Here is a 12888-nt window from a genome sequence, read left to right on the forward strand (position 1 = left end):
ACAGAGGGGAGGCGTACGGGAACCTGTTGAACAGGATCCTGTTGTGCTAGGCGTTGCATGTACTGGAGTACATATGGGTTTTATGCCTCGAAGAGCTGAGCATCTGAACAGATAAGACGGCCAGGGGACAGGGATGCAGCAGGAAGCAGACGGAGCATAGGGCAAGTCAGCAAATCCAATGTTGTGCCGTGATTAAAGAGGCCTGACTTTGCTAGAATCACCTGGCGCGCACCTGGCATTGAGGGACTGCTGATAAGTTGCAACCCACGTCTGTCTATTTGTCGTTTTCAACAGCCAGTGGCTGATACCCCCGCAGGGCTCAGCTAGCCTGCGACAGATTGATCTATTTATCTGGTGTTATTATTTACTATTAGCTCTTTAATACGGTATTATCTGCTTGTCGCATTTATCTTCCTGTTAACTGTTGTGTGTGTATGTGTGTTATAATAAACTTGCCATTGCTTTACTCCCAACTCTGCCTCCTCCATCCCGAACCAAACAGCCTAGTGGCTAAATTGATATACTCACAGTGCCCAGCTGGCCTGTGAGTCATAACCAAACAGATTTAGCCACAAAACACAGTGATTCGTTAATATAAGTGTGTCTGTTTTGTAAGACTGCCTCTTGCAGGACCCCCAGGGCAGCTTTGCAGCAAACAGGAGGGTACTTCTGAGCGGGCAGCGCCACCATCTCTGCCAAGTGAGCAGGAGGCTCCTATCCATTATAAAGTGAGCATGAGAAAGAAACAATTGAGGAGAGAACTTGCTACCAACCTCAAAGCCCATTAGATTGGCAATTAAGAGTTACATGGTATTACCTGGATAAAAATAATCAGCTCTTCATAGTGGGTCAGATATTCTGTGGGAGGAATATTTTTCTTTACTGGCTCTTACATTTGTTTAACTATTCATAACAGGCCAAGTAGTGAGCAGTTTTAATTGACCAAATTAACTAAGTGAAAACCACCCCCTCACCCTCTTGCTGTCTCTACAGAAGTTATTTAGCAAGGCTAAGTGATATTATTCAAGCTGTGCTTGCATGCGTAGCATTATTTCCAAGGCCAAAATGACTGCAGTTTACTTTATGATGAGGGAGAACGTCAAGACTTAGTGGGAAGCTTTAATGTTTCTGATAGAAGTTTTATTGGCCATTAAGGGAGAAAGAGGTAAATATAGTAGTTGAACTCTCGCCCCACATGAAAAACTGTGAATGTCTAAGACCGAGTCTGTAATTGCTGAAGCGTCTTAGTAATTTTCATATCCCAACACCTAAGAAATTCCACCGTTAGCTGGTTATCAAGGACAGAAAATGCCTGTATCTTTAGCACCCTGACCTTTACTAAATTAAATAAGTAACAAATATATCCTGAAATATATTCCCCATTTCAGATTTAGTCATTTTAATATTGTTTCCCATCTAGACTTGACAGCCTGAGAAGAAAGAGCCCACCGCAGGTTTCAAAAGCATCTGGCTGATTCTGCTTTCTTTATATCACTTTCCAAAATTTACCTCTGCAGCTCTGAACATTTCAAAGTATTTGACCCCACCAGAGTTAGGATCCATCTCTCCTCTCCAAAATTATTTTAAGGCAGAAAACAAAAGGAGGGATGCTGCCGACTGGGAGAAACAGAGATTGTTTTTTCTCTGTGCAAATTACTTTTAAAAACCAAGTAAAAATGTTTTTATAAGTTTCTTCCCTGCTTCTGTTCTACCACAGATTGGTTACAGGAGAAGACAGGCAGTGGGACTTAAATAGAAAAGTCCTTATCTCCATGCCATAGAGGAGAGTGAACTTGAAGAAACACTTGAGATGTGCATTAAGAGCTCTCTTTTTAGCATGGCTACTTAGGGCTCCCTACACACCAGCTGTCCCACTCCTAACTGTATTGCAAGTGCGTGCACTATAGGAGGACTTCAGCCAGGTCTCTACCAATCTCACATCCCTATTGCACATATAGCCCAAGTCATCTACCACAGCCAGGTTGTTGGTCTCCATGGCTGGATCCAACACACTGAAGTCGCAAAACAAAGGACCCAACCAGGGAGACTTTTACAAGCCGGGATGGAGGAGGAGAGCGCAGTAAGCATAAGGCTGCTGGCAATCTGTTTCTTCTGGAATTTGGGCTGGACTCCAAAAGGTTTATCTGGGTCTCCAGGAGAGTAGGCGGAGATCACCAAAAGGGCTGGGGTCTGGTCTTAGGAGCTGGGCCTTGGTTTAGAGCCAAACTTTTTGCCAGCCATGTCACAAATTAGCCCCATGCTGCCTGGGAGCCACTCCAGTCCTGTTCCCCTACCCGATCATCTGCTCTGCTTTTTGCTCCCTGCCCTGTGCTGATTTGCTGCTCTCTTTTCTGTCCCTTGCTATCTGCTGCTGTTGCAGCCTGTTCCCTCCCATCGGCCACATGCCACATGCAGACTGCCGGTACCACTTATGGCAAACCTGCCGCAGGTTGGCCACCCCTGTCTGCGGTTGTCTATTAAATACAACGGCAAATAGGTCTCCCCGCCGCTGAAGGATGGGAAGATCAGGAAACCAAGCTCATCCCTGGTCAAGAGGGTGGCATTTAGGGCTTGTCTATGGATGAATTTAATCAGGAATAATCTACAGAAATGGTTATTCCAGAATAACTGCATGCATGGACACTTGTTCTGGGACAATTACGAGTCCTTGTCCCTGGATTTATTCCAAAATAGCTGTATTATTTTAAACTCACTCTCAATCTTATTCTGGAATAACTCTCAGGAACCCTAATTCAACCTCCTGGGAGCTGACTGTATGTATGTATGTCAGGATCCTACCCACCGTACTGGGATCCCAGCCTTCTGGGTAGTCTGGGAAATGCACAAGCCTTTAAGAGACTAGTAATAAATGGATTTCACTCCTGTAGAATTCATAGAGACTTCAAACACCACCTTTATTTTAAATAAAGCTGCACAAAAAATATATACAGATTTCAACTATGTTCTGCTTTTCAAGCAGGACTTTAATATAGAAATTGTTCCTGGAATACCTTTTAAAAAGTTTAAATGGACTATATTATGGATGTTCTGAAAACTCAAGGAAGAGCTTGATCTGGAAGGTTTTGGGTGTTGTGTCTTAACCCAACGCTCACTTATTCCTGCCAGGTCAGCTCTTCAGAGTACAGTCTTGCTTCCAAGCTAACAAAATATTACAAAAGTGTCCGTAAAGAAGGCTAGTAATAAATAAGGCTATTTACCACATATGGTCCCAGAAGAAGCAGCAACCAGTCAAGCCCGCTGTCACCTAGGCTGTGAAAATCAGGTTGAGGTCTTTTGTTGCCTCGCTCCCGCAACAGAAAGTTATACAAAGTCTATGTTAAAAAGTCCAATAGAGTAATTGGCACATCCTGCTTACATGACAGAGCAAATATTTGAGTTTCTTATTAAAAAAGCCAAAAAAAAAAGATAAATGATCGGTATGTGGAACAATGGAGACATAGATGCCATATCCCACGGTTGATGCAAGTTGAGGACTGAACTCTCCAAAATGAAGAGACTGCCTTAAGAGACATTTGGCTCCTGAACGATAATAGCTTTAATAACGGTGTTGCCCGCACATGAATAGCCCCTGAGGCTGTTTTGATGGCTCTTATCAGGCCACAGTGATTTCCCTCACCTTGATAGAGCCTATAGTGACATACTGAAACAATTAAATTGCTTTAGGGAAGGTGGTTGGAATACAGGGGGACGATGCTAGACCCTCCTGGCTGAGTTTCCCTGGCTAAGGGTTAGCAATAACAACAACTAGTAGAAGAAAGGATCCCCACAGTTTGAACTTCCTCGGGACCATTCCTGCAGTGATTCACTGCATGTCACATAGCACTTGGTTGCAAAAGAAAATTAAAACCATAAAAACCCATGAGTCCACTCTCGAGGAATTCTGAGTAAGACTGGATATTGTAGACTTCCAGATACGTTAGCCAAATGTCTTTACACACAGATCTAGCTAGCAAAGGACATTTTGACTAGCCAGTGTAGACTGCATGGAAGACTGATGAAATGCTGTAGTCTTCTGCAAGTAAGGGTGATGTCTGGCTAACTGTATTCTAGTATTAAAATTGATAAGACCCGACTGTGAAGGACCATTCTTCCACCCTTTATACCCTTTTTTATTGCTATGGTGATGGTAAGATTAAGCAAGGTACTCAGCACCTAAAGGTCTGAGCTCTCAACGCACAGCTGTATGTGCAATTAAGGCAAAGCAATAAACTCCAGAGCGTATTGCTCCCTGATATGCTGTTTGAATGTGCACCTGGGACTGCAGCATGTCAAGCTGGATCAAAGCAGCCCTGGCTGGCAGAGGGTGCCAGGGATCAGCCTGCCAGGTCGGGGCTGCTTCCCCTCCTGGTTGACGTGCTGTGCAGGGGCTGGCTGGGGCATGAGGGCGCTCCAGTGCAGGGCCAGCCGACAGGCAGCCGCACACTGGAGCACCCTCATGCCCCAGCCAGCCAGGGCAATGTCTACACGTGCACCGCTGCGAAGCAAAAAATTCCAGGGGAAGATAGTACTTGTAAGTTAGTACTATCCTGTAAATATAAGTACTATCCTGCTGCAGAATTAATTCATTGACTCCAGCTTAATAGGGGTGCATGTGCAGGCACACGTTTACTGCAAAGCTAATTAGTCTACTCTGCAGTAAGCATCTTGTGTTGAAATGCATGCAGAGTGATAGCCATAAGGAGAGCTCTCCCATGGGGTTTCCTGAAGCACGGTGAGTGTGCTCACACACAGTGCTTTCCCCTGAGTGGAGACGTATCTGTAGGCTCCCTTATAGCCTGAAGTTGCAGAGTGATCAGCAGAAAAGCCTGAAGCAGAGTAAGCATGTCACGTTAAACACTTAGTGGAGTGGTATCTTGTCCAAGAAAGGGACTGAGGCAAGACATGTTTCATTAGGAGTCTCTGTTAGTGCTCTACAGTTCTTCTATTACCACCAGACAAGGTCCAGAACTGCCACGGGACAATCCAGCAGGTTGAGAAAAAAATCCCTAATGCCCCTACTCCTATTTAACATGTTGCTAACATAGTGTCATTTGCAAAGTTTACTTTCCCCACTACCTGTTTATGATTGCGAACTCAACTTCAAACATCCTCCTAAAACCAGCAAGCGTCAAGCCACCAGAGAGGAAATCCATGCTGGATGAAAGGACCTTTGTTCCAAAATTTTGCATAAGGGAAACGAGAATTTTTGTTTATAAACAGTCTTTTACTCTCCCTTTCCCTCATTTTATATAAAAGGCTCAATGTTTTTTTTTCAGCCCAGGACAACGTTTCCTGTGTGGCCTGGGTCACGGGTTTATTTCTGTACTTCTCGTATGCTAAATTTAGGCTCCTTGCAGGAAACAGCAGAGATTTAAATTTGTCTCTGGCCATGGCAGCAACAGAGTGAAGAGGAACCGAGGCCGCAAGTGCTTCACCATGATCTGCACATAGTACATCTGTGTAAATATAGGTCTGGTGTAGATACTGTACAACAGACCTCAGGGAGTGAGAAACTCAGCAGCTGCAAAGTTGTTGCTTTAGTTTGAAAATAGTCTAGACATATGAGAAGCTCCAGATCCCCACGGGTCTCAAACCCCGCATTTTACTTCTGCCCATCACTGTGTGATTCTCCCAGAGTGCCTCAAGCCTGGTTTTTATTTCTCTTAAAGGGGTTTAATGGCTTGTGCTGAAAGGTTAATCTGACAGCACCAGTGAGCTTCACACCTGACCTCCAGCAGTGAGACCTTCCCTCTTGCTTCTCCAGCTATGAGGTTCTCCTGAGCACAGAGCTACAGGAGCTTGGAGATGGAGACAAATATCTGCTTCATGCAGGACCCAAGACTTTCTCCTATGGCTCTGGCCAATTGCCCCTCTCCCTCCTGTCACTCCCTCCCCACTTTCTGTAGCAAGCCTGGGTGCAGTGGCATGGGTAACGGTGTAGTTACACACTTGGGTAGTTACTCGGCAGCTCATTGCAAATGGGTTCCTCTCTCTCACCTGGGACACATGTAAGCTATTAACATCCCTGCCCTGCCACCCTATATGTCTGTGTCCCACAACTCCCTTGTCCCTGGCGAGGCAATGATTTGTGCTTCAATCTTCTTTTGAAGGTCTGCTTAATGGCAAGCTGGATAACGAACTCCTGCCAGAAGGCATCACCTTCAGGATAGTAGGATCAAACCTATCTTCTGTGTCTGCCATATATGGGTCAAGTGGGGAGGTGCAATAATACAGGAATTACAGTAATCTGCTGTAGGATGGAACAACCAATGCTATCCATGCCGCCAACCACGGCTGCGTCTTCCTCTTCCAAAAGGAGAACAATGAAAACAGTACACCCAAGTTGAAGAGCTCTACTTGATTAAAACAGCATTAAAAGCTCGTACGGTCATCCAAGACTTTCTCTCTCTCTCCTACCTGAAGGCCAGTAGTGGCTGAACATTCGCTATGGTCAGGTCTCAGGTGACTGCAGGCCATGCAGCTTGCTCTACCTGACGCTCCTAAATGCAACCCACTCGAAGCAGCAGCATTAACGAGGTCTAGAAGAAGCCTTGCTTGGATGCAGGCAGATACCCCAGATTTCCCCTAGGGAAGATAAGACAGACACGATGGAGGGAGTCAGACTGCAGCATTGCTCCAAAAACAAAGTTTGCCAGCCACCAGTGTGCTCTGCCCTCTCCCTTAGTTACAGCACTTTTACCTGCCCTGACTGCATTAAAAATGCACTACATGATTTGTACTAGATTTTGAGATTAAGATCTACCCCTTTGGCATCAGCTTATTGCGACTGGGTTCATTTCATAGTTTTTTTGGTGAGCTCCCTCTTCTCATGCATCATCTGGTTACATGAAGAGCCCAAACATTTATCTCTTGGCATCTGCCGTTTTACAGTTTTGTGTCTTGGAGGAAGTATTTTTTTCTTTTTTTCTTTTACATCTGGTTTCATCCAGAGCAGACATGGAAAACTGCCATGCAAATATATTCACCCACGCACAAAATCTACTCCCCTGGACATTATCATTATGACTATACAAAAGACTAATAATAGTACGGGAAGAAAAACAGAGTAACAGCAGTCACAGAGCTGTTGCCTTTCAGAGAAGAGGACTCTTCCAGCATCCTCTTTTATCTTAGATTCTCCTCACCATTTTATTATGTCCTCTTTAAAAACAAACTCAATATTTGGCTTGAGACGCTGAACAATTGCCAATGTTTTTGCAATGCAACATCTGTATAAATTACATCTGTTGCTTGTCACCACCACAGTCGGACTAGTGCATAGTAAAAAAATATATTCTGAGTTGCATAAAGAATAGCTAACGCACTGGTGGAGTAGAGACACTTTCACAGCGTGTGCTTTCCAGTTTCTACCCATTCTCTTTCCTCCCTGATGCTGGGTAAACCAGGCCTGAATTAGCTGCCATGAAAGGTGGAAATCTCTCCTGTCAAAGTCCATTGCCTCGATAAGGCTTGTAAGCTGCCCCAGGGACTTGTGCATAGAGGACAAGTGTTTCTCAGATGTCTTGGCTAAAGACATTCTTTGTGAAGCCCGTTTGTATGCTCTATAGGAACGTGCACCGTGTACTCATTTATCAGAGCAGCTGTGTTCCTCAGCATCTCGTGAAACGTATCCACCGTCTTCTGGTAAATGTCCCTGTGTAGCACAAACGATCGGAAAAGGTTGAGGGGCTCAGCCTTCTGGAATATCCCCGGGAAACCTAGCTCCTCTGGCACCTTACGATTTCCAATGAAGAAGTGGCATAGCTTCTTTTCCTGCAGGCTTTTCTCCAGGAATTTCAGCATGTCTTGCAGCCTGGCTTCCAAGTTTTCCGGGGCCCAGTCCTGACGGGGACGGGTCTGTAGCAAGTGCAGCATTGCTGTTTTCAGGTGATAGTTTGTGAGGCCGCTTGGACCCGAGAGGCTACATTGCTTTTCGTGCAGGAAGGAGAGGATCTGAAGGCAGCTGAGGTGGCAGGCGTTGGCAGGCAGTGTTTTGGAGAGGGAATGGATGAACCGTCTCTCGTACACCGCGAACGTAAGAAACCAGTAAGTGTTGGAGGAGGGATCAGCTGTCAGGCCGCTGCGGGGAAAGTGGGAGATGAAGTAGACATCAGAGTCTTCGCACTGCACCACGGGGGTGATGTTGAAGGCGATGGACTTTCCAGACCTGAATTTTATCTTCAGGGCACCTGGGGAGTCCAAGAGGCTGAAGGTGAGATCGAATTCGTACTTGTGGGATATTCTGTTCCAGGCCTTGGTGATGGCGATCTGGAACCACTTCATCACCTGGTCAGCATCCAGATACTGGGTGTTGTTAAAGCAGAGCAGGTCCTCCCTCTCACTGTTGTGCCTGGTCTGGCTGGCTTGGCTATGGAGGAGGCATAACATGTCTTCACCCAGCTTAGTCTTGTCGCAGATACAGCCTGCCACATCCTCATCCCTCCGGCAAACCTTGATGGTACCGTAGCCTTGCTTATCTGGGGGGATGGAGTCCCCAGAGCACCACACCTGGGATCGGAAACGGTAGGGCTCTGGAGGGGTAAAAGGCACAATCAAGTCGCACACATATGGCTTGCGCACCCTCCAGTTTTCATACATGCTCCCTACCCCTATGCATTCTTCCACCTCCATGTCAGCATCCCGGTTACACACGCTCCGCAGGGCTTCCAACAAGTCGTCTGCAAAACCTTCCACCAACTCTCGCATCCGGGCCATCTCGCCAGTGACACCCACGATGCACCTTTCATAGAAGTTGGTCAAGGTGGCCTTATTTGGCAGGGCCACCCCCTTAAACGCTTTCCCCAGGATGGCCATGTCATCCTCCTCACCGGCCCAGTCCTGCCAGTTCCCATCCTGGAAATCTTGCCTCCAGAGCTCAATCAGTAAGAAGACAACCATGGACATGGCGCTCCACAAGTCCCAACGCAGAGCATCCTCTTCGAGCTTCTCCTCCAGCTTAGGGGCCTCTTCCAAAGCCTTCTGGGCGGACTCCTGCCCTGCCATCTCCTGCTCCAAGCGTAGCTGCTCCAGCCGGAGGTTCTCCTCACGCTCCTTCATCCTCTGGATGATTTCCTCCGTGTCCTCGGGGACAGTAGCATTTTCTTTGGGGAAGAGGAGTGGGTGGTTGACGATAGCTGTTATCACCACCAGGCACACTCGGAAGATCCCTGCGGGCATGGCAATTCCTTCCCTGCAAGAGAGAGAGACAGAACGGTCAGAAATGAAATAAAATCATTAATGCAACCACCCTTTATCTTTTTTCCAAGTCTGATATTGTTGCCTGCAACTGGGAGTTCATGAACAAATGCCTCAGCCCAGGAGGTTCCCTGCCAGAGCACTGAGGGACTCCTTGTCAGAGATGTAGCTGTAATGAGGAGAAAAGCAATGGACTGCAGTAGCAGCCCAGGTCAAGGGCCTGCTTGAACCTAGCAGATGCAGTGCTAGGCTGGTTAGGTCACAGCAGTTCCTATAGCTCATTGCACGTGAGAGAACGACATGATGATCAGCACAATGGCTGGTACTTTTGACTCCCCAGCCGGGATGACTAGCTGGGTTGACCAGTGACAGCCTTTGCATAAGCCCAGATCAGGGTTCAAACTCACAACTCTGGAGTCATAGTGAGAAACCACTTTAATATTATCATAAACCATAGCCTGTCCAAGAAGGATGAGCAAGAGGATCCAGCTATAGCCACCCATGCGTCTGTTGTTCTTCACCCAATGTGACTGCTATTTGGGCATTAGTAGGCCCTCCCCACCCCACCCCACCCCACCCCACCCACAGGGGAGTGGGTGGAAACAGTGCCCTCCCCTCCTTTAGGAAGACCCCTTCCCATCTGAGAACAAGGTACAAAGGGTAGACAAAGAAGTGCTGGCAAGCTGCACACCCTCCCTGTTCTGCAAGCATCCACTGCCACCCCAAAATGCACGTAGAGCTTCAGTGCCAGGTGTGAGGCCAACAGATTAGAGGCAGAGCCGTGGGAGGGGTATTGCCATCTGAAGCACCCTCCATGTGGGCATGCCAATGGCCTGTGGATATCTTCACAATCAAGCACTGGTCATTCACATCTGGACTGAGACCATGGTTACAGAGTTTAGTACCTCCAGGAGGGAGGCCCCTAACAAACTCTTCCTACTCATTTGAAGTACCAAAGCATCACAATACAGCAGGGATCATGCCACGACACATCCCTTCCCAGTGTACTGGCACCAGCGTATGATAGCCCCTGAGAAAGTACAGGGTCCGCCACATTGCACCTTTTCACTGGCCTTGCTTTAACCCAAAGACGGATGGTTTCAAATGCATCATGCTACTTAAATTCTGTGCTTGCTATGCTACTAATCTGGACAATCCATGAATACACCTCCCTGCCTGGATCTAGACAAACACCTCCCACACACATCCAGAGCCACAGTCCCAGCCAGCTTGCTTTTTTTTTGAAGTGCCAAGGGCATCAATGCAGAAATGATTCTGGAGTACGTCCCGCTGCCAGACGTGTGCCGCCGCTCGTTTACGTGCCGCAGCATGCCAGCATGAGCTGCTGCATGTTACCTCCTCCCCGCCTTGGCATGGCTGAGAGACCTCACATGATTCTGAGTGGGTTTATTTGCTTTATTCATGATAAACTATTGGGTTCCCAACCTACATGCACGGCCAGTGCCCTCGGATGTTATTTGTTTCACACACGAATGTACCAAGACTCTGTTAAAAGAATGTAACCTCTAGCTCTGCTGGGCACAATCCTATTGCCACCAGGGCATCTACCCAGCACTGTTCAGGTCTCTTGGGCCACATCCACATGAGCAGGGGCGTGTGTTTGCAGCAGCACATATAGTAATGGCACGAATTTGTGCTGCTTTGTGCCGTAGTGCATTCCTCTTCCCGGGGGCTTTGCACCGGGGCACATTGTCCTGCTGCTCCATGGTGAGGGGGGAAGTGGCTGCTGCACAGCCCCCATGCTGGGCACATGAAGCTCCCATCTCGAGGTATGCTGTGCCCCAGGCAGCCAGGGAGCAGCCAGGGCTGCCTGCTCCCCCATCTCCACATTTGTCCTGGCACACACCATCTGGGTGTGCTTTGAACTGCTTTTTTATTCAGGGTTTTTTTGCTCCTGGGAAATCCCAGCAGCAAATTTTGCCCCAGCACTGCAAATTAGTAGCACCGCACACAGTTAAATGTGCCAGGCATATGGTTTGTGGCGCTGCAAAGAGGTTTGTGACACCACCCACCGCACGTGCCGGCACGTCTGGATCTGGCCCTGGAGTTTTGTTTTAGCATAAGCTGTGCTCCAGCTGTTGAGGCTGCCAAGGTGACATTTTCTTTGCTTGGAAGTTGGTTTCTATCGGTGCTTAAATGTCTTAAACTCCCATCCATGGTAAGACCATCCACTATAAAGATGATGAATTTGCCAGTAACTTGAGCTTCACAGTACTGTGAAGAGAGCTGCAGGGTGAAGGGGCTCAGTTTTGGGTCTGGGCGCACAGGAGAATTCGGGAAGGGCTTGGCCGTTTTAGTTTCGCGTGGAACATTTTGAAAGAGACCTCTCATATGTGTGGGCGCACAAGAGAAGGGTGTGCCCGGGAAAAAAGATACTTGTTATGAAAATTTAATTGTGATGAAAATATGTTAAAAAATGAAAAGAAAAAAAATCACGCAAAACCAGAGGGAATGAACTTGGTCATAAGACAACTAGTGTAGCTCTACAAAGGTATTATGGTGAGCCCATCACCATTGTGTTCAGGCAACCATAGTAGCCTTTTCTTTGGCATGAGAGGCTTGCTTTATGTACAGTTCACGAGCTGCCTATCTTTATGGTTCCTCAGGTCATAAATCCATCCCATAGAGGGAATCTACTGTCATCCTTATACCGTACACCTTAGTCACTGAGCTTTATGGCAGCAGAGAAAACACAGCCCAGAGAGCTGTCCCAGCCCCAAGAGCACAGGCCAACGGTTGACGAGGACAATCTCCATTAGCCATTAGAAGTATGGGCCTGTGGAGATGCATCCCATCCAGCAGCAAACACAATCAGAGACACGCCATTCAGATCACTGCAACCTTTCAAGCTGTAAGACAATAACCTTCCATTGCAAATATACAGTCACTCTTCCGCCCACGGAGACTGTCTATACTTAGGTGATGCCATCCCTTACTAAGCTTCTGCTAGAATATTGTAACACGGCACCTCTACAAGTGTGCTTTACTGCTCATTAGATGAATTTAATGCACAGTAAAGTGTTACCATCTGCATGTGTGCAGTAGATTAATTTACTCCAGCACAGGATAGTAATTATTGCACTTAAATGCATGTGTAATTGATGTCAGGATTAGTTTACTCCAGCTCAAATTGAGCCAGAGTATATTCAGCTGCATTAATTGCATGTGTAGACATGCCCACAGGCTACCTTTGCAGCTCCACTCACGGTGAGCACCATTGTTGGTAATTTAGCCAGATGGAGCTAAGCACTGTTGTGGGTTTGTGCACAGTAGTCTTACCCCTCTTGAGATCACATATTACTTTACCAGAAAATACAGTGAAAATGTGCTAAATAGCCTTTTTGTTTGAGACCTGGCCCATGCCCTTCGTTAAGGCATCAAATAATTAGTACCTGACTGGCTGCAAGCTTTTGAGGGCAGGGACCTTGTCATTGCGTATTTCTTATAGATTCATAGATTCATAGATTCATAGATTAAGGGTCGGAAGGGACCTAGTAGATCTTCTAGCCCGACCCCCCGCCAGGGCAGGAGAACAACAAAAAACCCCAAAAAGAGAAACGGGACTCAAACGAGTCCAGCCAGGTAGGCATCCAGCCTCTTCTTAAAGACCCCCAGGGTAGGGGCCAGCACCACTTCCCTTGGAAGTTGGTTCCAGCTCCTAGCCGCCCTAAC

At 47.1% G+C, this 12888-nt stretch overlaps 1 protein-coding gene across 1 annotated transcript in view; it reads right to left on the minus strand.

Moving 5' to 3' along the window:
• Positions 1-6078: 6078 nt before the first annotated feature.
• The window catches only part of ITPRIP (inositol 1,4,5-trisphosphate receptor interacting protein), a 30315-nt gene continuing 23505 nt past the window's right edge, over positions 6079-12888 (minus strand). The window contains exon 2 of the mRNA XM_019502775.1: positions 6079-9190. Coding sequence (XP_019358320.1) covers positions 7528-9177 — 1650 coding nt within the window. The 5' untranslated portion in view covers positions 9178-9190 and the 3' untranslated portion in view covers positions 6079-7527. The remainder of the gene's footprint in view (positions 9191-12888) is intronic.

Source organism: Gavialis gangeticus, unplaced genomic scaffold, assembly GCF_001723915.1.
Source record: "Gavialis gangeticus isolate Ggan-Ray unplaced genomic scaffold, GavGan_comp1, whole genome shotgun sequence".
In the NCBI taxonomy this organism is placed as follows: domain Eukaryota; kingdom Metazoa; phylum Chordata; order Crocodylia; family Gavialidae; genus Gavialis; species Gavialis gangeticus.